At 53.2% G+C, this 23,055-nt stretch overlaps 10 protein-coding genes and 1 non-coding gene across 11 annotated transcripts; 6 read left to right on the top strand and 5 right to left on the bottom strand.

The window, feature by feature from the left end:
• Positions 1-973: 973 nt before the first annotated feature.
• MYCTH_2065851 (glycoside hydrolase family 16 protein) lies at positions 974-1,962 on the top strand (the record flags this gene model as incomplete). The annotated part of the gene is made up of 3 exons (XM_003665586.1): positions 974-1,107; positions 1,220-1,813; positions 1,881-1,962. The coding sequence occupies 3 exons, from the start codon at positions 974-976 to the stop codon at positions 1,960-1,962; spliced, it is 810 nt and encodes a 269-aa protein (XP_003665634.1).
• Positions 1,963-3,271: 1,309 nt separating this feature from the next.
• On the bottom strand, positions 3,272-5,407 carry MYCTH_95529 (uncharacterized protein; the record flags this gene model as incomplete). The annotated part of the gene is made up of 5 exons (XM_003665585.1): positions 3,272-3,588; positions 3,657-3,966; positions 4,032-4,295; positions 4,366-5,131; positions 5,262-5,407. The coding sequence occupies 5 exons, from the start codon at positions 5,405-5,407 to the stop codon at positions 3,272-3,274; spliced, it is 1,803 nt and encodes a 600-aa protein (XP_003665633.1).
• A 1,672-nt stretch (positions 5,408-7,079) lies between these two features.
• MYCTH_2309576 (uncharacterized protein) lies at positions 7,080-8,237 on the bottom strand. The gene is made up of 2 exons (XM_003665584.1): positions 7,762-8,237; positions 7,080-7,681 (listed from the first exon to the last, which is right to left on the bottom strand). The coding sequence occupies exons 1-2, from the start codon at positions 8,146-8,148 to the stop codon at positions 7,169-7,171; spliced, it is 900 nt and encodes a 299-aa protein (XP_003665632.1). The 5' UTR covers positions 8,149-8,237; the 3' UTR covers positions 7,080-7,168.
• Positions 8,238-8,540: 303 nt separating this feature from the next.
• MYCTH_2309575 (glycoside hydrolase family 11 protein) lies at positions 8,541-9,106 on the bottom strand. Its single transcript, XM_003665583.1, has one exon. The coding sequence runs from the start codon at positions 9,094-9,096 to the stop codon at positions 8,656-8,658; it is 441 nt and encodes a 146-aa protein (XP_003665631.1). The 5' UTR covers positions 9,097-9,106; the 3' UTR covers positions 8,541-8,655.
• Positions 9,107-9,113: 7 nt separating this feature from the next.
• MYCTH_2309574 (glycoside hydrolase family 11 protein) lies at positions 9,114-9,443 on the bottom strand. Its single transcript, XM_003665582.1, has one exon. It carries the CDS (start codon positions 9,416-9,418, stop codon positions 9,164-9,166), a length of 255 nt encoding a protein of 84 aa, XP_003665630.1. The 5' UTR covers positions 9,419-9,443; the 3' UTR covers positions 9,114-9,163.
• Positions 9,444-11,180: 1,737 nt separating this feature from the next.
• Positions 11,181-11,271, bottom strand: MYCTH_t143. Its single transcript has one exon. It is a non-coding gene; the product is annotated as a tRNA-Glu (tRNA).
• Positions 11,272-11,585: 314 nt separating this feature from the next.
• MYCTH_2309573 (uncharacterized protein) lies at positions 11,586-12,207 on the top strand. Its single transcript, XM_003665581.1, has one exon. It carries the CDS (start codon positions 11,670-11,672, stop codon positions 12,171-12,173), a length of 504 nt encoding a protein of 167 aa, XP_003665629.1. The 5' UTR covers positions 11,586-11,669; the 3' UTR covers positions 12,174-12,207.
• Positions 12,208-12,531: 324 nt separating this feature from the next.
• Positions 12,532-14,212, top strand: MYCTH_2309572 (uncharacterized protein). Its single transcript, XM_003665580.1, has 2 exons — positions 12,532-13,077; positions 13,226-14,212. The coding sequence occupies exons 1-2, from the start codon at positions 13,012-13,014 to the stop codon at positions 13,952-13,954; spliced, it is 795 nt and encodes a 264-aa protein (XP_003665628.1). The 5' UTR covers positions 12,532-13,011; the 3' UTR covers positions 13,955-14,212.
• A 2,471-nt stretch (positions 14,213-16,683) lies between these two features.
• On the top strand, positions 16,684-18,438 carry MYCTH_2112463 (uncharacterized protein; the record flags this gene model as incomplete). The annotated part of the gene is made up of 2 exons (XM_003665579.1): positions 16,684-16,819; positions 16,871-18,438. 2 exons carry the CDS (start codon positions 16,684-16,686, stop codon positions 18,436-18,438), a joined length of 1,704 nt encoding a protein of 567 aa, XP_003665627.1.
• A 1,200-nt stretch (positions 18,439-19,638) lies between these two features.
• MYCTH_2309567 (uncharacterized protein) lies at positions 19,639-20,995 on the top strand. Its single transcript, XM_003665578.1, has 3 exons — positions 19,639-19,958; positions 20,024-20,321; positions 20,384-20,995. The coding sequence occupies exons 1-3, from the start codon at positions 19,645-19,647 to the stop codon at positions 20,621-20,623; spliced, it is 852 nt and encodes a 283-aa protein (XP_003665626.1). The 5' UTR covers positions 19,639-19,644; the 3' UTR covers positions 20,624-20,995.
• A 1,127-nt stretch (positions 20,996-22,122) lies between these two features.
• On the top strand, positions 22,123-22,933 carry MYCTH_2309566 (uncharacterized protein). The gene is made up of 2 exons (XM_003665577.1): positions 22,123-22,581; positions 22,632-22,933. Exons 1-2 carry the CDS (start codon positions 22,573-22,575, stop codon positions 22,860-22,862), a joined length of 240 nt encoding a protein of 79 aa, XP_003665625.1. The 5' UTR covers positions 22,123-22,572; the 3' UTR covers positions 22,863-22,933.
• The last annotated feature ends 122 nt before the right edge of the window (positions 22,934-23,055 follow it).

Raw genomic sequence — 23,055 nt, 5'->3', positions numbered from 1 at the left:
GGGTCGAAGTGTTTTTGCACGGCCGGCCACCCCATCGGCCCCGGCTGAAACTCTCGGGCCTCTTCTTCGACCATCTAATCCTGGCCGAGGGCCCCAATCCCGATTACACATGCGATTGACTGCGCGTGTCGGGCTAAACCGGGAAGAGGCCCCTCTCAGTGTAGCCAGACGTTTTTGTGGGGGAGCGACAAAGAATACTGCTTGCACGGACGTTTGCGCTCGGCGGGCGCAGTTGTCGAGGTTGTGGGTGTGCAGCTGCGCCGCCCAAATGGCACCGCAAGTTTGTAAAATCAACGCCTGATTGGTCGGTCGCCACGTTTCAAAGACCTCGCGGCCAGGTTCAAAATTCAAGTCTTCTGATGGGCACAAATAGTTGTGAATGGAATCGTGACAAGCTGGAAAGTACGGTAACCAGGAGTCAGACGGCCAGACCCGATGGATGTGCAAAGTGCTGGACAACAGAAATCTGTGCTACAATATACCCTTGATCTTGGACATGCCTCGGGATGTTGTTCCTGGGAATAGGGTTCTCCCTAAAATTGGTCTTCTATAAGCCCGGCCTACCGGCTCGCAACCCGAGAACCGGGCATGTCCAGGGACGGACGACCGAGCCCACAAAGATAACCCATCACGGTAGGAAACAGCCATGCTTTGTCGTTTCATTCTCGATGAGACACGCTCGGTCGACTTGAGGTGGTGACCCATGCTTCACCCGCAACCTCCTCCCCCAGCTCGGAGATCGGTTGCGGATGGCCGCAACTCACAGAAGTATATAATCAGTCTCTGTCTGCTAGTCGATCGTCCGAATCCCAATACAGTGTTCATCCCATTACAATCCCATCGCATTTACCTTAGAGCTTGAGTCTCTCAGCTACAGTTCTCTCCTTTTCCCCCTTATTCTCACAACATCGTCGCTCTCGGGCTCACAACCACAACTCTCTCCTCTTCTTGGATATACACCGACATTAGCATCATGGTGACTCTCAGTACACTCGCCAGAGCGGTCAGCATTCCCGCCCTTGCCGGCTGGAACATTGTCTCGACCATCACCTTTGATGGCGAAGCCGGCAAGTCGGTAGACCAATCCACGTGGGAGGTCATAACCAAGTAAGGCCCTTCCGTCGAATCTTCTGTCCCACCAAAACTCTCGGAATCCCAAACCGTCCATAGGGACTCCCGGTTCAACTCCGGATTACTACTAACCCGCATATCTCCACAGCATCCACGTCAACAACGAGGTTCAGGAGTACACCACCTCGCCGGACAACGCTCACCTCTCCGGCAACGGCACCCTGCTCATCATCCCGCTCAAGTCCGAGACGGGCCAGTGGACGTCGGCCCGCCTCGGGTCCAAGCAGTCGTTCACGCCCGAGGACGGCAAGACGACGCGGTACCAGTCCGAGCTCCGCTTCGGCGACTCCCCCCAGGACAAGCAGCAGGGCATCTGGCCCGCCTTCTGGATGCTCGGCCAGTCCTCCCGCGAGGGGACGCCGTGGCCCGAGTGCGGCGAGCTCGACATCATGGAGCGCAAGAACGGCGAGCCCACCGGCCACGGCACCCCGCACTGCGGCACCGGCGACTCCTGCGGCGGGCTCACCAAGAGCGTGCCCCTGGACGGCAACGGCTGGCATACCTGGGCCATCGAGATCGATCGGACAAACAAGAACTGGGCGGACCAGACCATCTCCTGGTTCCTGGACGACAACAAGTATAACAGCATCAAGGGCTCCGATGTTCAGGACGAGGACACCTGGAAGGCCATTGCGCACTCGCCGATGTATTTCATTCTGAACATCGCTGTCGGTGGTGACTGGTGAGTGGCCATTTGTCTAATTAAATCACTTGAATCAGAGGGAGATAACTAATCATTGTAATCATAGGCCTGGAAAGCCCAACGACCAGACAGCCGATGGCATGGACAACATGATGGAGGTCAAGTATATCGCTATATACTCGAAGTAGGATCATAAACATCTTTTGGTCTCGGCGTTCTTATGCTTCCTCGTTGTTTTCAGTTTGTGGTTTCATCACTTCACTCCTTGGGCTCATTGCATGAGACTTACGACGATTGTACTGCTTTGTGTATGAACAGATTAACACAACATTGATAGGTCTTGATTATTTTTTCTGTTGCTTCTAATAATTGCCTCTTTTGTGCCATCCTTCTCGTCAGACTCCCTTAGCTTCATAACCACGTCCGATACCGCTATGTGCGCACTATTCGGTCTACAACACATCCCCATATCCTCCTTTTTGTTCAGTAAGTTGGAGATTTGGGAAAAGTAAATATACGGCCCTCCGGCCGTAACAACAAAGCAAATGATATGCGACAACCTACCACAACCATGGTGGTTTGAGGAAAAGAAACCTAGCCGTTTGCTCCCAGATTGGTGACTTCACCCACGCATGACGTCTTGTGCATCTTGTGGGCAAGCTCAGATAGTTATTGATGCATTGTTCGCGGAGGTCCTCCAGTCTATCTCTTCGAAAAGCGGCCTCGAGGACTGGGTACCTTTGCGGTGTTCAACACCAGGGCATGGTATGCAGCCACACCGCAGTTTCGGACCGGAAGATTGCCCACCAAGTCGATATCTTGCACTTATGTTGTAATAATGGGCGCCGATGTAATTAAAGGGGCCCGCTGCTGTAGGGCAAGCGGGATCAAAAGACTGCCGTTGCTGACTGCCTTGGAAGACAACGGGATCAGAAGAGTTGAAAGTCTTATGACATCGACTGTGGAAGGTACACAGCTTTAGGCTGTTTCTGCATTGGTGACATTTACTATCACAAATTATAACGTGTTTGCCGATGTGTAAGCCCCGTTGATGGGGGGGATGGCGGTTGTGCTGTCGTTGGTAACAGTGGGTGGGCTGGGGCGACTGAAATTCGAGTGGACTGCGCTAGTCAGCACAATGGTGATGGTAAGTGAGCTGGCAGGAAACGTGACCGTGATGTTGCTTGTCGGTGGGCTAACTAAGTCCGGAAGCTCTTTGGTAATATTTGATTAGATGAATGTTGTGAGATTGCCTGATACTCTGGGTGGAGTGGCACTTGAAGAATGAAGGAGATTCCAAGCAGAGGTTGATGGGAATCTCGTAGTTGAAACGAGATCAGAAGATTGAAAAGCGTACGCACAGGTTTGATTCAACGGCGGTGCAAACTTGCGATCATCGATACAGGTGTGGCAAATGAGGCTGTTGTTGCGAGCGTCGTATTCGGAGGTAGCGCAATGGAATCAGACGTTGAATTTACGATCGGATTGCCATCCTCACTAGTGAGAGATGTTGTGTCCGTGGCCGACCAGCGCAGAAGAGCGCGGAACAGATTGGGAGACCGGCAAATCCGTGGAATTGGGGGAGAATGACTCTGTTGACAAAGGAACAGTCCTGATTTGCTCTGGGTTGCCGTAGCCAGGTGCTGGATATCCATGGCCGCTGTCCATCTGGGAAAAGACATAGCCAAAGGTAGTGGATGGCCGGGAAACTGAGTTGTAGGTAATAGCATGGGTGGGCACAGTCGAGCGGGTGTTCAATGACAAAACAGAGGTGGGACATGGCAAGTCGTGATGTGCTCTGGTGGTTGTGAAGACTGCAACGAAGTGTTGTCTACGACGCCCGATCCCTCAAGTGATGGAGTGATCAAAGTGCTAGACACACACGGCGGGAAGGACGCTGACGGAAGCGGAAAATAGGTTGAGATTGTAGGGCTGGCTCCAACCGTCAGCTTCGTAGTGAGCCCAACGATTGTCGAAGAACCATATCCGAAGGAAATCTTTTGGCTGATGGTCACTATGGACACGCCACCTGAAGGTGATTGGTGATTTTGACGACGACGCTCCGGCAGTAAGGGGTACAGCCGTGGGTTGGATAGGAAATGAGGTAGCCAGCATCCCACCAGTCGTGTTATACTGGTACCCGCCCGAGTTGGCTGGCACGCCGCTTTCACTGCTGCTGAAAGTGAGCGGTACTGGTGTGTTAGATGCCATTGTATGTATTACTGAGAACGGTTCTGTCAATCGTGGTCCCGCTTACTGTTGGGATGCCCGTTGTGGCAGTTGCGCTGAGCGGCGGACTCGCCGCAAAGGTTGTTTCGCCAATGTTCTCTGACGCTGTTACCACAACTGGCGAGGTCGGCCGTGGTGTCGTTAATCGTGGAGTGTGTGCGCTGCTGCCCAAGGTTGGACTGCTCATCACACCATCATATCCCGAGTCCTCTGATGTTGCAAAAGCGGGCCCTATGCTGCTGACGGATGCTGTGACCTTATCAATAGTGCTGGAGCGGAATCCTCGGACGAACTGATGGTGACAGTTACGGGTGTCGAAGTCTCTGAGGAGGAAGTATTTGGACCGTTTCCATATTCCTTACTGTTGGTTGTTGGCGGTTGAAGAATGTGACCGTGGAGGAAGAGGTTTTGACTCCTGAGACGGGGGGCACCGTGTAGGTGACAGAAGTAACGGAGACAATGGGGCTCTCTGAGAAGGTAGGCCTTGAGGGAACTGGGTATAATGGAGTTGGCGTGGAGGTTACAGTCTGCGGGATGGTAATTGCCACTGACGAGTCGGCGCTCGTGAAAAACGACGGAGTCGAGCCATATACGCTGTTCTCAGAGAATCTAACCGTAAAGGGATTGAAGTCGCTGGTCTCTGATACCGTTGCAGACGAATCAGTTGCAGCTGGCGTGACCGAAGTTCGTGTGATCGTGATGGGTAGAGAGTTGGCCACAATCGAACCGCAAGACTGAGACACAACGACAAGAGCTCCAGATGTCTCTGAAGTAGTGACAATCGCGGTGTCAATTTGCACATTGCCCAGAGATGAGAAGGGGGCGAGGGCTGCAGAACCCTGCAAAATTCCCGGGTTGGTGGCTGTAACCGTGACGGGATTTGGCTCTGCATTTTCAGACCATGAGGATACTTCATGGTTGCCGTTGTCCATCTCCTGAGGAGTAGCCGTCGTTGCTTGGGTGGTAACAGGAGCATCTGGCTCTTCCGCGGCTGCGCCATCTGTCGCAGGAGGGGTTGGGGTGATGGTGATGGTCCGAGTGAAAGGAGTCGGAAAGATTGCATCAGGAGAGAGAGTGTACGTGATGGCATAAGGAAGAGATAGGCTGAGGACAGGCTGGGAATTATGACTGGGGATCTGAGTTGATAAATTTGGCAGAAACTGCGATTGTCACCTCCGTCTCAACGATGATATGGTCGAGAAGGGCAATGGAATCGACGTTGTCGTTTCCTCCTAACAGCGTCACGGTCACTGCTTACATGATCGCCGTCTCGTTACGTGTTGGTATCGTAACAGTTTTGGTCAACACACCGATATTACTTGCTGAGCAGGCGGTGAACTTGGTGACTGTGACTATACGTAACTGAGATATGTTGGCGCTACTCTGGGTCCGCCAGTAAACCATCCCTGAGGAAGTAGATGACGAAAGAGCTGCGGAACAAAGAAGCCAAGAGAGCGCTGACCGTAGAGATGATCGAGAGATTGGATAATATAGGTATAATTGTAACCTTAAAGACTTCGGAAGTGAGTGATGATGGTGTCAGGAGAGCCGTAGTCTGCTCGACTGAAATAGTCGAATAAGTGGAGCGGCGGGTGATGGTTGTGGCATAACCAACACCTGGAAACGAGCAGTACTGGATGGTAGCTGAAGTTGTCTCCTCACCAGCTGTACTAGCCGTTATCGTGTAGCTTTAGGTCTCTAGAACGGCTATAATTAGCGAATTTCTCAACAGCGCTTGTAGAACGCGATAATTCGAGAGCATTGTAGCTACTCTCCAAGTTAGTTACGTTGCCAGGAAATACGGCGGAGAAAAGAAACATATAAGGGACTAATTACTGTGGCTGAGGCTAGCTAGATTTGGCCGGAAAGAAGTGTATAAAACTGACCTGTTTAGACGCACCTTGGTGAACTGCTGAGCCGACCAACACCAAAGCAAAAAAAAAAAAAAAAAAAAAAAAAAAAAAAAAAAAAAGAAGGAGGAGGAGGAGGAGGAGGGGAAAACCGCACCCAAATGATTAAATGAGTTTGCGGTCAGAACCCAGGGATCAGTGAGTCGGATAACGCAGTGTAGAAACAGCCTCAAGCTAGGAAAGATCCGACAAAAACGCATTAGAGTACAACGTAAACAGGAAGAACGGGGCCCAGCTCGTTCCCGGGCAGGTTATCTGAGCGTGCCTACCAGAAAAGGATGAGACGAAGGAACACGATGAGTCACACCTGTCCATCCAACACTCGGCTGAACAAGGCTCGATTCGGCGTCAAGACAGCGTTCTAGGGTTCAGTTTCTTCTTTTAGGTGACATACAGCTTGGTCGTGAGGAAGGAATAGCCTGTAGGACAGAAAACACTCGGAAGAGAGCCATTTTCTCAGCAGTTTCCCAGCCGCAAGTACATGTGAAGCAAAGGACTTTAGTCCATGGAGAAGAGTGCTAAGACTCCAATTACCATCTTTCTTCAACGTTCGTGTGTGCTTCAGCGAGCTCTAGCCGTGACTATCCGCCATGTTCAGACAAAAGCGGCTGTGATTCGGCGCGGTAGAAACCGTCATAGTGGGAGTGAAAGAGGACATGGAAGGAACCCTCCGCAGCTGGTCTTCAGATGCGAACAATGTTCTTGCCTGACTTGCATTGCCCGAATATGACAGAACTATTGCGCCACTCAAGACCAGCTTCCTGACCAGTTTGCACTATTACCGTACGTTGGCGCAGACCTTCTGCCGCTTCCCCCCAAACTAAATGCCCGGCTTGTGCTGGGTTGCAGGCTGCTTTGGAGCAAAAGAGGTGCCAAACTAAGAAACTGCAGCATTTCGATTGGTTTAAGCTGAGCAACTGGTCAATCTTAACTGCCGGCCTCAACTCATCCGCCCAAACCACGTAATTACCTATCCCAAAATGGGGCTACTACCCGAATGGACATGTTCAAGTGGGTATCTAAGAGGCACTGAAAAGGGCAGAAGTGCCTTCCCACTACCGTGCGAATCATTAATGCCGGCTGTCAGATACACAACCACCAATTCGCAAACACTTCGCTGATCCATTGGTAACAACCGTGACAAGCTGGCGGTGGAAAGCGCTCAAAACTCGACGCCAAAACTCAGAATCAAGGGGTATCAATTGAGACGCATCGCTAATAAATTATCGGACTGGTGCGCCTCTGTGTCATCGGTTCAAACCAGGTCATCATGATATATAGGCCCGTCCACATCCTGGGAACGATCCTCGTCCGTGATGGGCTGGCCGACCCGCGTCCTCGCCCTCTCTTCCATCTTCGCCGCCCACATGGCCGCCCCAGCTGTGCTAGTCAGCAGGAAAAAGAAGCTCAGGATCGGTACGAGCTCCAGGATCATGGCGACGGTCCCAAACCAGAGATATTCCCACCGCCTCAACCGTAGCTCGCTCTTCTTTGCCCTCTTGTCAAGTCCCTTGAGTTTGAACCATCGGTGATGTGAAAGCTTGCCGAGGCGGGAGCCGGTGATCATGATGAACGCAATCGTACCGACGTAGGGAACGAGGTTGAGCGGGAGGAAGACAATGAGCTCGATGATCTGTTTTATGCTCCACGGCTGATATTCGGCGCGGGAGGTCGGCTTTCCGAGCATGCGTACGGCGTTCGGGGCCTCGAGGAAGAGGACACGTTGTGGCGCGATCAAGTCGGTAAAGCCATAGTTGATTAGAGTGGCCTGGAATGGCTGCATTTTTAGCATCTGGGTTCCCGGACGGCAGTTGAAAGGGGGGGGAGGGGGGGAAGCTGCCAACTTACGTCAAAGATGTCCACCCGGCACTCATCGACGAAGAAGCCCTCAAACAGGCCCTGGATGATTACGAGGCCCTCTCCGAGCACCAGCACCGTGGTGTTGATCAGGGCGCTAGCGCGACCATGGAAGATGAGGAGGAACAGAAACTGGGGCAGGAACGTGAAGGTAAAGAGCAGCAGATAAACAATGAACGATATGACCGACAGCGGGAGCAATCTTCCGACAAAGAGGGGGTAGAACTCAGGATGGCGGAGGAAGTACCAGATGCCGCGGATGGGGAAAGCGCCCGCAGTCAGCGCCCGAGTCGCGTAGTCGGCGATGCCATGGGCCAAGCGGCGAAACGGGGCAAAACAAGATGAGGCTGCGTGCGTCAGATTTCCTGCTTGAGGCATGGCGATTGCAGCCGCTGGGCTTTGACACGGAATATTCCTGTCGCTCCTGGGAAAGGCTAAAAAATGTCAAGGGCCGTGGGCTGGTGTTTTACCAGGTCTCGCTCTCTGCCCCGCGCTGTGCTTGCGCGTGCCCGCGTCATCATGGATATTATTGTTTCAGATCCAGGGTTAGGGTAGGAATGTCAACTCGGAACATACTCCTGGTGTTCATGGGTGACCTGACCATAACCATCCGGACTTGGCCTGACTTTTCTCCCTCTAGAGTTCCGGGTCCTATTTTCCGATTTTCCATGTCATCATCCGGCGTACACTACCAGGTATATGGACAAAGCTTGAAGTTTGCTCGTCTGCAAGGACACAGCGCACTCTGCTTAATCAATCTCGCGTTGACAGAACATTTTCAGGTTTTGTAGAGAGATTGAATGATTCCATTTTGCTAACGTGTTTGACATGCAACTCTTGTCTCACCCACCCCAGCAGCAAGCAACCTATTATAAATATCAGCGCCTACTGCAGAGTAATGCTCGAGTGCCCGCTGCTACCGGATCCTCCGTTGGCAGTGTATCCTTCGGTCGCCAGGATGACATAGTCATGATTGCCCAGCTTCATGCCCAGCTTGGCCCACTCTTCAAAGTGCCTCTGGGTGGTGACGGTGCCGCCGACCCGCTGCTCCTTGCGCAGCGACCAGTACTGCTGAAAAGTCCTGGTGCCCTCGATGGACGGCTTGTTGACGCGGGTGCTGGTGAAGACCTCGTACTCGCCCTCCTCGAAGCTGAAATTACCCTTGGATGTCCACGGCTCGTTGGGGGCGAGGTCGGCATGGGCCTCGATGATGTAGTATTCAATCAGCGGGTTGCGGGTCCACCCGTAGACGGCGAGGTAGCCGGGGCCGCTGGCGTTGTATTCGCCGGTGTACGTGATGGCGCTGTGTTCCGTAGGCGTTAGCATGGGTCCGGCCCGAGTCCTGACCGATTACTTGAACTTTATTTATATGGTCACAGGGCACGCGAGCGACTCACCGATTGCCTCCATAGCTCCAGCCCTTGCCACAGACGAAGCCGCCCCTGCTGTTCCAGTCGGCCGTGTAGGAACCCCCAGGGCCGTTGTTGCAGCGGATATTGCTGCCTCCCTCGGACCAATTCTGGAAGTAGTTGTAGCCGCCTTGACGCGGGTTCAGCTGGCTCTCGGTTTGCGTCTTGGGGCCGATGAGAGGACCCGCAAGCACGCTAGGTGCCACAAGGCTCGCTGCGATGAGAGAGAGCTTGACCATATTTACGAGCGACCTAATTAGTCGGACAACTTGGACACGAAGAGGCAAAGGCCACGAACCGGGTTGAGGACACTAAGCTGCTGGGTTCTTATAAGTCGTCGCCCCCCTGGGACTATTTACGGCAATTCAGCGTCCCTATCCCTGATAGGTTGGGATGTCGATCATCAACTCTAAAGTAGATCCCAGGCCGCCAAGAAGAAATGTCTTTTCCCGGGAAAGGCTTGATTCACCAGTGTTACATGATTCTGGCTCGAGATTGGGAGCACGAGCGACATGGCGATGGTGGAAACTGACGGTATCGTGATATCCTGGTTCTGGAATTTAGGCTAAGAAGGCGAAAGTGGAAGTGTTGCTTCCATAGGACCGACGTGCTATTGATGGACGCGCGCCGAATAAGTTAATTGCTGCCTCATTGACCCAGCGGAACCCTGATGAAAATTCGGACAAGCCATGGTGGTTGATAAATCTCCGACTTTTGCGGGGTAATCCCGCCCACTACCGGCGTCACTGATTCCGGGGAAGGTGGTACTGCTTGCTTGAAATGGGACTGGCCTCACGTCCTAGGTGTATCACCAAGCGTGCTTGGTGGACTATGAGATATATCACTGCCTAAGTATTAGGTAATTAATAGAGTTCCTTTAGTCATGGACGGCTCTGGGCGTCCTGGTATTGCCCGAGGCCCCTCGGGAAATAGTTAATATAGGACCTAAAAGTGGGAATCAATCATAATGAATGAGCCACTCACAAAACGCCATCCCAAGAAATATGACCAGAGCTTGGACCTAGCAGCTCTCCGTGTCGATGCATGATATCAACCCATACATCGGTAACATAGATGGGTACCTTAGGTAGATAGGTCATTCAGCACTATTAACTACCTCTCGTAGTCGTCCTCGCACCGATACGTTGTGTTTCAACGTCACACACGTCCTACGAAGTGTCGCATGAGATCAGGAGAGGCAAGAGTGCTAGAACGCATGATAGAGATATTTACCTCTCCGTTTAGCCGCTAGTATTATGTGTGCAGTCTACACGATACAAGCGCCTTGTTAACATGACTGATGTGCATGCAGCAGCTAGGAGCGGCCCAGCTGCCAGGTCCCTTCATCAGCTCGTGCTCATCTTCAGCGTGCCAACAGTTAATCATCTTCTTGTATAACTCTCGGTCTATATTATCCGTTGGCTGTTGGGTGGCAGCAATCGTGACCCTCATCCTCCAAAGTATATAATTACTTGTGCCTGTTTCCATTCAATGCAGACTCGACGGTACGTAAGACAGGTCTTTCAAAGCAGTACCATTACCATGCGATTCATGGATGAAGAAGCAGAATGACCGAGTCGTAATGGTCCGGCTCTTTGGCCGATAATAGGTAATACAAGGGAGTCGACACCCTAAATACCTAGGTTTGATTACCTCATCAAGGTAGGTGGGTTTCTTCAGTAGGGTGTGGACGTCGGGCTCTAGGGACGGTGAGGCAAGACGTTCCCTCCATCTTTCGACAAAGCAACTGATTCTCAAGAAAAAGACTGGTGTTTCTTCCCGTCGGAAGCACTCTTCCCCTTTTGCCCTGCCTTCAAACCCTGTTCCCAACAACGCTCATCGTCGCCTCTCTGGTTTGTCGTTCGTTTTCCTAAACTTTCACTGAGGTTGCAGTGACGGTTGCCGGGAAACTGTCGGTCAGAGAGCTGCAGCTACAGCAGAAAGGAGAGAGGATGCAAGGCTCCGTCTGGTCAAACCCAGAAAAAAATGGGAAAAAAGTGACTCGGATACCGGGAATCGAACCCGGAGCTGTTGAGGGTGATCACTGCTGAGCAATGAGAGTCAACAATGTTGGCCATTACACCATATCCGAATGGTGTTGCTAATTGTTGAGGAGCTGGTTGCGAATGATCGGCTCTTGTGCACGCAAAGATTTTTGCTGTGGGCCTTCTTCAAGGTCACCCCTACCACGCTGGGTAATCAGGCAAGTTAAGCGCGCAGCGCGAAACCGCCCTTCTAACAACCTGTTAGCTCCGTATTAAAGCCGGCTTCTACACGATCAGGTTCGGCTCACTCGGCGACTCTGGCGCCACCCGCTGACTGAGCAGTGGGCGCAGTACTGGCATTCGTAATACCGATTAATTACGCACTGATCAACTGCAGGGCGTGAGACCAACCTTAAAATAGAGATAAAGGAAGAGAAGAGGAAAAAGAAAGAAAGAAAAGAAAAGAAAAGAAAAGAGAGAGAAAAATTTAAAAACTCCGGCCACTATGGAAGTCAACTGCCAGTGCAAGACGGTCCATTTCCGGACGCCGACGCCGTCCCCGCTCGCCATCTACCATTGCCATTGCACCGAGTGCCGCAAGCAGTCCTCGTCCGCCTACGGCACCAGCGCCGTCTTCCCCGCCGACGGCCTCTTCCCGCTCTCGGACGACCTGGCGGCCAAGCTGAGCGTCTGGACGCGCCCGACGGAAAGGGGCAACACAATGGACTGCTACTTCTGCAAGGTGTGCGGGTCGCGCGTCATGCACCGGATCCGGAACCCCGACGGGACCGAGAGGGAGACGGTCAGCATCAAGGGCGGCCTGGTCGAGGGACTGCAGTGGCAAAGAGCGGTGCACATCTACACGAGGAGCGCCGTCGTCGACATTCCCGAGGGCGCGGAACGATGGGAAGAGGCACCCGACAACATGCCCGGGCAAAAAAAAAAAGGATGCCAGTGGTCAGAACTAAGTGAGCAGCAGCTGAGTCATCTTTACGGGCAGAGGGCGTAATTAAACAACACATATTTTCCTTTTGGAGTCCGGGAGAAGAGGGAGGTGGGTGAGAAAAGAAGAGGGAGAAAGAGAGAAGGAGGTGGAGTTGCGGTTTGTCTGTAGGTACAAGTATATTAATATCTGTAATTACATGTATGTACTGTATGTACTGTACATGCTAATGTCGTGGTTTGAAAACTGTAAACCTTGCGATGAGTGTCACAAGTCGGATAGCTGCCAAGAAGACCCCGTTGCCAGCCGTTATACACGCATTTTCCACCACCTCTGCAACCTAGCCAGGTATGTACAACACGGTGTGTTATTCTTTATCTGACGTTCCGTGTATTCCGTAGATCCTGGAGGATCGCGTGCGCTGCTGACTGTGCTCCGCAATGGAGGCCCCATGTGAGATATTAAACCAACCCTGTCTCTTTGATGGGGCATAAAACCGACCCGCAGCCTACATATACGCTACTACAACAGGATTCTCTTCCCGCCGTGAATCACGAGCGTCTTTCTCAAAAGTGCGCTCAGTAGCACCCATCGCACAAGCTGCTTTTTCACACATACCGACGAGCATCATGACGTCTTCGAGTCAGGAGGCGCAGGGACTCAGCAACGAAGTTCTCCTAGTGTCCGTCCCCATCCCTGCAAATGAAGAGTGGATCGCCAACCTCAAGGCCGCGCATCCGGGGCTCGAGATTCGCTGGGTAGTCCGACCATTGAGCGCCGGCGCGGAACCCCTATCCGAGGAGATGTACGACAACGTCAGCCTGCTCTTCACGCTGTGGCCCCATCCCGCCGAACTGCTACCGAAACTCCGCTTTGTCCAATTGATCTCGGCCGGTGCTGACGGATGGCTCGACCACGACCTGTACAAGAAGTCGGAGATCACGTTCTGTACGGCCAACGGAGCTCATTCGTACGTTTTCACCATCACCTCTGATGTTCCTCTTTCCTTCTTTCTTTCCTTCTGAGAGAAGAAATAAAGTCAGGACATACAGATAATTATACGTGGGGTAGGAGAACTCCTGTGCTAATAACTATTGAACTCCCTTTGAAGCCCCCAGATCGCAGAATGGGTCATCGGCACTTGGCTCATGGCGAACCACCATTTCCTGGCCTATGGAGACATGCAGAAAGAGAAAAGGTTCAGTCCTACGTCCCTGTTCGCATATGACTCGCCCGGACTCCGCATGGGCGTCCTGGGGTATGGGGCGATCGGCCGGCAGGTCGCCAAGATCGCGCAGTCCCTGGGGATGGAGGTCTACGTGTACACACGCAGCGAGAAGCCGACACCGGAATCCCGCAAGGACGACAGCTACTGTGTCCCGGGCACCGGGGACCCGGACGGCCTCGTGCCCGCCAAGTGGTTCCACGGTTCGTCCAAGGAGGAGTTGAACGAGTTTCTTGCCCAGGACCTCGACATCCTCGTGTTGAGCCTGCCCCTGACGGGAGCGACCACGCGCATTCTCGGCCGGGAGCAGTTCGACATCCTATCGAAAAAGCAGACGTTCGTCTCCAACATATCTCGCGGCAAGCACATTGACACGGACGCCCTCCTCGACGCGCTGCGCGAAGGCAAGATCCGGGGCGCGGCCCTTGACGTGACCGACCCCGAGCCCCTACCGGACGGACATCCGCTCTTCTCGGCGCCCAACGTCTTTACCACGCCGCATATCAGCTGGCAGACGCCCCAACTATTTCCCCGCGTCGTCAGCATGCTGGAGAGGAACTTGGAGAACCTGGCGACGGGGAAGCCGCTCATCAACGTGGTGAATCGCAAATACAACTACTGAGAGAGCGCCGCGGCCCATGATGCGGCACATGCCGTTGGGGGGGATCGTCGCCAATGACGGGGCGCACCTGGGGAAGGCTTGCACAGAGAGCTGGAGTCGGCGGGATGGTAATTAACAGGCATCGCTGGTGGGGAAGACGATCGGTTAATTAGTGGAGGAACAGTTTCCTAGAGGGAGGGAGACTTCAACGACATATTAGACTTGGCTATGACACGAACAAACGCGCCGTGCCTCTTTTACCAAAATACTTCATCTCCCATGAATCTCAAAAAGCCTCTGGGTGTGAAGTCGCCGAACCCAACCTCCCTGGCGATTGGGCCTAAGCCGATGAGGCTGCTGCTAAGTGGATGAGCATGTCTCGGGGGGCCTAACTTAACTGCAATCTCTCACCGCACCGAACCACTGCCCGTCCTTGCGCTCCTCAATCAGTACCGCCTATTACCATATATAGCATGTCTCTTGTCTGCCAGAACTTGTCGGAAGTTAGTCTCCTTCAAGCGAAAATGAAGGATCTAGAAGCGCGGATCCGTGTATTGAAAGACAAGAACCGTCAGCTACGAGCCGACAGAGTATGTCTCGCCCGAAACTACCGCCCGAACTATAGACGCTTATCTGGGAGCATGTGTTACCCGGTCCGTACGTCCACCAAATTGCCAAGGTCGACAGGCCATGTAGCGAGGTCACAAACATATTTTGCTCTACCCGCCCGCCGGTCGTTTTATACGTTTGCAGAGAATGTTGTAGAGTCAGTCTCGGGTATTTTAAGCCGTTCTTTGAGAAGTAGCTGCAAACCGAAACGATATACAGACTAATATATGTCCGCGCTAACTCCGATGTTCTCTACATCGACTAGGTCGAAGGTGCTGAGGGATTTATAACTATATACCCCGAGGCGAACGAGATCGAGTCGATCGCCATCCCGAATCGCCACTTTTCCGACATTAGCAGTCTAATATAGAATGGCGCTTTAGCTAAGCGCTGCTTTTCTGGGATGAAGAGGCTTTTGCTAGTTACTAACTCGAATAAGCTATGGCTACCTAGCCGGTGCTATACTAACATTAAACTGTCACCAGATCCTAACGGCGAGAAGGACGAGTTGAAATAGGCGGAGGACATTACGAAGCAAATACGCCCTAACCTCTTCCTTCCAATTCTTCCATGTCAGGAGCGGGACATTGCTGAGAAACGGCGCTCCAACCGCTCCCTTCTTAATGTACAAGTCAAAGCCGTCGTTGCGGAGCTTATCTATCATGACTGCTAATTATAGAAAGGACTAAGCCTTGCGGGCGGGGCCCAAGGTCACAAAGAGCTAGCGTAGAGCCCGCTACAAAATAGCGTCATACGCGGTCGGCGACCATCCACTAGACAGGTAGGCTATTGAAGGAGGCTACTGCCTCTCGAGGAATGCCTCCGCCGGGGCGGTCGAGTTCAGGGAGCCTTGTCGTGAGCTTTGTTTGCATGTGTGGTTAGCCTTCGGCAGATGAAGAGCCGATGCCAGTTGTCCGCCGCACGACAAGCCTCGATCCGAGGCGCCTTGGGGCGGACGTGCTACAGGTGTCCGAGGGCGGCTGTATAACAGCACGGCCTCCTTACCCTCCCATCCTTTCTCTTTTCCCTTTACACTTCGCCCTCTTGGCAGAGTTTAGTCCCCGCAAACAACGATGATTGACGTCCAATCCCGGCCCAACGACCAGCTGGAAGCTATCGCGCGTGCCCTCCGAGGGGCGCGCAGAGTGGTGGTGGTGACAGGCGCCGGAATCAGCACGGCCGCCGGGATCAGGTTGTACGATCCATGATAGGGCATCGGTAGTACAGGGGTCCACGAGCTAGGATCCACGAGCCATCCACGAGCTAGGCCTCCTGGTTTTCAATTACCATTGCAAGCCGTCGGGGCATTAAGTGTGCCAGGCACTGAAGTAACTTAGGGGGCACTGCCTCCCACGCCTCCAGAACAGCCAGTCGAAGCCCTGTAAGGCTTAGCGATTGAACATCGTAGCGATCTTCAAGTCAATCCTTCATCCAGTGCCATACGTTCTAAATGGGGCTCAAATCTAGGCTTCGAGCCGGCCACTATAGGACCTAGATTCCTATACGAATTACTTGAAAGGATATCTGCCGAACGCAGTTACAAGCTCGAATAAGCGTACAGGAGGCGTTGAGAGTAGTGGCAAGGAAGGAACAGAAAGAGTGCCTTATTGAACTATCTATAAAGGAGAGAAAGAGCGATATAAATAGACAAAAGAAAGATGATCCGTACGTCTACGAGCTTGCAAAGTGGCTTGTATTGCTCGTGGCTAGAGCTTTAGAAGCTCCCTAGCTTCTGACAATATCCCTTGTTAACTTGGCTGTCAATCTGGGGATTTTATCTGTAAGTACCTTCATATAGAAAATTATTAGGAGAGTGACATGGTGTGATAATTTTGCAAGTACTTTGTAGCTTGCAAAAGAATTGAAAAGAGTGGGGCATGTATCGCGCTAGGATTAATAATGCTAGAAGAGGTGTATTCTCTTTATTGACTTTTACTGATCTGGGCTTAGTGCTACAACGCGCTGGGACTTGGGTTGAATGCACCAATAAGCGGTGACGACCACGATGCGGGACATGCTACCAATAAAAATCGCGACCGCGTCAGGGCGTCCACCTCAGCATGCTCCACTCCTGGTATGGCTCGCCCTCTTCTCTAAAGGGCGTCGCTGAAAGAGCTGTCGAATGCTTTACCCAAACTGCAATGGGAACTCGAGGCCTCGAGATAGTGCGCTTTCGCAGGCGCTACTACATCCGGTACCACCAGTACGACAGCTACTTCGAGGGTCTTGGCGCCAAAATCGTCGCAAGCATTCCTCCCGACCCCCAAGCGTACCAAGGTACGCCGTTGGAGAATGATACATGGAATCTAATTTGCTGACGATTCACAGAATGGCTCAAGCGGATGCGGGCGGAGTACACAGCCAGGGAACGCGACCTCGAGCAACATGTCTACGAGATCCGGGACGGGTCCAGTCCCGACTATTCGCAGTTTGACGAGTTCGAGTCGTTACCGTCGGAGTTGCCCCGGCTAGACGACAGTGGCGCCGAATTTTTCTATATCATCGACCTGGACCGTGAGATTCTCACAATGAACTTCAGCATTCATTGGCGGCTAGGAAACATCCCGCGCCAGGACAACCTGTGGCTCCGCGCGATTGCAAAGAGCGTCTATCGGTATAAGCCCACCATCTCTCTCGATATTTGCCCGGAAGAGCATATGGCCTCCCCGGCTTTGGAGCTTCCCAAACGGAACCAAGAGATCGGTTACGACTTCCACGTCGTATCTCCAAGGACAGACATCGGAGATGCGCGAAAGGCGTTCCTTACATACGTTTTGGCCAGGACGCTTATCGAGTACCAAAACGAGATCATTCGATTTGGGAGGGAGTGGAGCCCGGACTCGTTTCCTTTCCGCGAGCTCACCTTTGCCCTCGTCTCGATTGCCTCCAGCCAAGCTACATTTCACTCCTTCCCTGCACAGCCATGCAACCCTCGAACTTGCTACCGGTGGAACTGCCAGTCGAACCACCTCCCAAAGTCCCCAGGATGGCTTAGCGAAGAGTGGGTTGGCCATAACGCTCCGTTGCTGGAGTTTGGTTCCATGTCGCATCGACCGGGCGAGCCTCCAGGAGCGTCGCCCACAAAGACGATGTACTGGCTCGAGGGCGTGCTTGTCAGCCTTACACTAGTGGTTGACGGCGAGGCAATTACCAACGCCGTTAGTTGGGGCATCGAACAGGGACAGACCAACTTTCAGGTGGTCGTTCTGTCGCTCTTCGAAGTGGCTTTTGCGGAAGTGTCCTTTGACGACGACGAAGACGAGCCATTCGTTACAGTCAGTGAAGCCATTTACCTCTCGCCTCTGCGCGCTGAGTATTGTGTGAGCACACATCCACGAGAGCGGCCAGAGCTGAAGCCCGGGATGGAGATCAAGCATGAGTACGGTCAGCTTATCATGCGGTCCAACTGCACGGGAACCGCGCGAAGACTAAGACGCCACTTCTCCGGACTCGCGTCGCTCGTCAACTTCTTCGAGGTTGCCGCGAGCCGCCGTGCAGCATCCAAGTCAGCGGGCATTCTTCCTCCAGAACTATACCACCGGATTCTGGATTTCGTGGACTATGATACCTGGAAGACTTGCTTGGTCGTGTCGCGAGAGTTCCGCGCCTATTGCCTGTGCAAGTACAGGTTAGACGATCGCATAAGGATTGTGGGCGGTCCCTTTGTGAGGCTTCGAAACCACAAGGAACGGCTGCTGTCGTTCGACTTTGAAGACATGCAAACGGGCGACATCCTTCCGATGATTCAGGCACCCAGAAATCACCTTTGGACGAACGAGTGTAACTGGATGCCAGTTATCGGCAGCAACCGGAAGGCGCTCATGGTGGACACGGTAGTCGAGTTTGAGCCAGCGGGAGATGTGCCAGTGGAGGCAGATAGCGAAGATGATGAGTAAGCATGGATGTTTTCAGTTTTTTGTTCGATGCAGGTATGCCGCGACAGGGGGCTTGCATGCCAGATCTGTTTGAAGAGGATGGGGGGGGGGGTATGGTGCGCCACTTCGTTGCGTTTCCCGTTCTGTGGCAGCTGGGCCTTCAACACTTCCATGTCGGACGTGACCCCGCGGCAAGCCGCTCGGAAAAGACCCGACCCTTCTCCGCGTTTCCCAACGCTGCTTCTCTCCCCAGTTACCTCATGTAAGGCGACGTTGCTAGTGTTATGATGCCATTTTAAATCCACTTCGCCAGCCTAATTATAATACACTACAGCAGTTCCTCCAGGCTTCCTTTTGCGGGCCGCTTCGCGGACCGGTCTGGCATCTCGAAACTCCCTTGCCACATGGCGTCAACCAACGGCCGTGTTTCTTCGAGGGTGGGCGTGGCAGCCAGCTGTTTCATCAATCGGTTGTATAAACTGACACGGGGCGCGAATACACCAAGAGTTTCCCCCAGGCTGCCGGCGCTCCTTTTGGGAGTGCGAGGAGCCTCTGTAGGCGACGGGAGGCAGATAAGATCGAGGAGGGTCTCTAACTTATCCATGCCTAGAAGATTCTGCTGTAAGATGCGCTGTGCTTGCCTAACTTGGCGTCGTGTGAAAATTCCTGGGTTCGCCAGATGGCATTCATTCCATTGCATCAACCGGTGGTCATCTCGGAGGCCACACTGGCCTCATGGTGAGGAGTGAATCAACGGGAACGGTAGAGGCAGAGAAGCCTCCTGGAGGAGGAATTGCGGGTCGTCAGCCTAAAGCCAAAAGTGCGTTTGACTAAGTACAAATAAGCCGTAAAGAGAGAAAGAAGGGGAGAAGAAACGGAAGGAGGCTGTACCACGGCAACAGAGATCGCCCAGGGTGCGCACAGCCAATCCATGAACAACGGCGCTCTCGAGCCGCTCTTGGGCCGATTGGGAAAACTTCCGTAATCCCGCGCCCGGCTTGCCCTTGATTCTCGTTGCTGGGATGCTCAGCTCGGCTGGCTGGTTCTAGGTTGGACTGAGAGTACGTTGCGTTGATGTTGACATTGCGTGAGTTAAGGAAGGCACCGTAGTACCCCGCCTTCAGTTCCAGGCCCTCCAGCAACGCGGTTTGGCGGATTACCCAATCAGCCGCCTACCCTTGTTGCCCATCAGTTTCGTCCCCAGCACTTGTTTTTCCTCGAGGCACCATGACCCTTTCAAGTCCTCCCGAACCCAACGCGTGGGCGCAACTCGACGCCAAGTTGGTCGACCTGATTGACGAGCTCTGCAATACGGAGTATGACTCGTTTCTTTGTACCTATATCGACCAGGCGTTCAACATCCGCTGCGAGTATAGCGATGCAGACTCTGTCCCGACGTGCCCACGACCGCCGCGTAAGGCCTGTCGCGTTGCGGTCGATCCTCAGCGTTATCCTTCGGCATTTGATTGGGCCGCCGCTTTCCGCCGCGCCGCGCACTCTTTTCTCTCGCGCCGGCAGGCAGCGGTGCCGCTCCTTCGCGAGTACGGTTGTTTTCCTCTTGGAGTACCTCCATGTTGCGCTGCACTGACACGCCGCTCTCCGCCAGGTTCTCAGGACACGACCCTCAGGAGGATTGCCTCGCAGGACCGAATATCCATGAGAGCGGCCATATATCGTGGGCCGGGGAAGCTATAATTGAGCACTCAGCCACGCACTGGGGCTGCATCCTCGCCGACCAAACAGCGCCGGTGGACCCGCGTCTCAACCGAAGCCGGGCGGACAAGTATCTCCTCCGAAGCGAGCTACTCGCATGCGCGTGCCTTATGCGCCTTGAGATCAACGACACGCTATGGGAGGACGAGTTCAGAGGCTGGAGACTCCGTGTCGGAAACAGCCCTATCAAGGTTGGTTTCTTAGGGCGGCTTTTACCCTTCCGCTTGGAATTGCTAATCCTTAGCCCCGCCAGAGCACGGTTGTTTCTTTTGAAGATACCCGAGTCCGGGTGATTCAGGCCTCATACGATCCCTCGTCACCAACGCCTGCTCTTGTCGTCACACTACGAGGATCATACACTCTTGATACAGGCGCGATTGCCACTTGCTCAGAGGCCACTGTCTGGGCTATCTTGTGGTGGATTCTCAACCCTGACGGGCTGTCTGATTCGCTGACCGCCCCAAGTCAGAGAAGCCAAATGAGAGACCGTTGAGGCCGCGGAGGGAGGAGCGTCGTGTACCGAGCCATGGCTCTGCGACGTCTTTGGGATCACAGCAATCCACGGCGGGTTCATTACACAGTGGCTCCGCAAGCGCAGATGCCAGCAGTTGAGAACAACGATGATTTTAACAAACGGCTCGGCGCTCGAGCGGGCCGCCACGGAAGGCAGCATTCCAGGCGGTGGAAGGGGCAAGGACGGAGGACACCGGATTGTATGATCAGATGAGGGGCTACTTGGCAACTGTCATTCTAAAGGAGCGAAACCCCCAGAAGGCCGATAGCTACGAAAATGAAATAGCGACATACAAGCACCTTCGACAGCTCCAGGGCCACTGCATCCCACGTATGTTTGGCGAGGTCGCCAGCTACGACCACGAGCAGACGAAATACCAGATAAGCAAGCGGCCGATTCCAGCTATGCTTCTGGAAAACGTTGAAGGAGAGTCGCTACACAATCTTCTAGCTGAGGAGCTAGGGAATCCTCGCCTTTTCGAGGAACTCCTTGCTTGCTACGCTAGAAAGTGGGGGGTTCCAGCGCACTAGTTGACGGCTGCGGCACCGCTCAAATGCAGCCTCGGGGTGTACAGCATTGAACGATCTGCTGTGTAAAAGTTGGCCGACATTTCATACCGGGATCTTTTGTTAGTTTCGAAAAAAAAAAAAAAAAAAAAGAAAAAAACCTAGAACCTCAAAAGCCGCCAAAATGCGTCAATTGCAGTTACACCTGCTGCTCACCCGCCCACGCCCTTTTTTCCCGAGTTTCGCCTTCTACAACATCCCGGGGCCGCCATGAGCCGGGTTCTTTTGCTCGGCTTGTTTGGTCTTGCATCCGTCGATATAGAGCAGGTTCACAAAATGTGGCGCCTTGCGCCGAGCCAAACGATCCGCCCTGTCAGTCCGCTGCGAGCAACTCGCCTGCAGTTTGCAATGAGGGGTTGATCTGGCGACGGGCAATCGTTCGTGGCTTCTGTCTCACACCGGGGACTATAGCAGCCCCGACCTATACTGCAATAGTGCTGATGTTCCATTCGTGCCGCCAAACCGCTTATCCTCCAATCCGCCAATCCGTCTCTTGAGGATTAAGCCGCCGATAGGCATCCCTGGCCTGTAGCCGGGGATAACACCAGCTACTGTAGTAATGTATGTAGGGCCGAGGCCATACGCGCGGCGGCCGAAACCCGTCAATCCGTTCAGAGCGGATTAGCAGATCAAGTGGTTTGGCCACATAAATCTCCGGCCTCGTTCAATCGCTGACAGTGAAACATCTCTTCGAGGACCTGGCGGCCCCGGGGTTTGGACCAAAGACTAGGTTTTCCTTAACTATCTCCGCGCTTCCACCGGCATCAAAGACAACGGCTTGGGTTGCGGGTCCCTGCCATGGAATTTCATTGGCCGTCATTGGCTTCGGGAAATAACACGGAAAGACCAAGGACGGTGGCGTATTAATGTGGGCAAAGATCCCGCAGTCATCGCGTGTCCTCAGCCATATTAAGGTAGCACGGGTGGTTAATGCCGTTCACACGAACACAAGAGACGCACCGTCGTCCTCTCTCTTTTTCGCCAATTAAAATCGAAGTATTATAACCAATCAGGAAGAACCACACTCGCTCCACATGCCTTCGTGACTCCTCCGGTTCTTTTCAATTTCAGATGGGCGTCGGGTGACAAGGGAAACTCAACCCCGCAGCAAAGTGCCACTTGTCCGTTGGGCCTTCACGTCATCGCCCGACGCGACCCTCTCTTATGGCCCTCCGAAATTTTGCATCGCGTCCGCAGTCTCTCGCCAGGCCATTTGCAGTCGGGCCTCGTTGAAGCGTAACTTTTGATCTGATCGATGGTCACCAATACCTCCAAATCTAACACGCGATCCCCTCTAACTCTCACCAACCTTTTCTTCTAACACTATTTGACCATTGACCGAGCCACGGCGCTCTCTTGCCAATGCCCGACGTAAGCGACTAGCGCTCCTACACCAGTCCTTCACTAACTAGAATGAACAGGGCGATCAGACCAACAACGGAGATTACGAATACATCGACTACCACATTTTCCCCCCCGTTGAGCATGAGAGGTTGTTATCATGGAAGGCTGGAACAGGGAGTGTGCTCGTCGCCGCTCAAAAAGGCAGGCCCCAGAAAACGGATACGGACGAAGAGGATGTTGCCGTTCCTCGAGGTAATAAAGTGTTAGTGATGCAGGCAATAGTTAAATTGGTGACGAAAAATGCCTAGTAAGGAAATACAGTCTAGAGTATCTCGAAGCCCTTTACAAAGCCCAACATCAAATCCAACTTGTAATCCATATCTATCCGTGTCAGTCGTACCGAAGGTTTGGTCTTGCTAGATTCCGTCGCCGCATGAAGGTAATCACCAAGAATGTCCCGGAGGTCGTCACCAGTTGATATCAGTTATGATATCGTTTGAC

This window comes from Thermothelomyces thermophilus, chromosome 5, assembly GCF_000226095.1.
Source record: "Thermothelomyces thermophilus ATCC 42464 chromosome 5, complete sequence".
In the NCBI taxonomy this organism is placed as follows: Eukaryota; Fungi; Ascomycota; class Sordariomycetes; order Sordariales; family Chaetomiaceae; genus Thermothelomyces; species Thermothelomyces thermophilus.
Note: the sequence above shows the minus strand (reverse complement) of the source record. Positions and strands in the feature narration are given on the sequence as shown.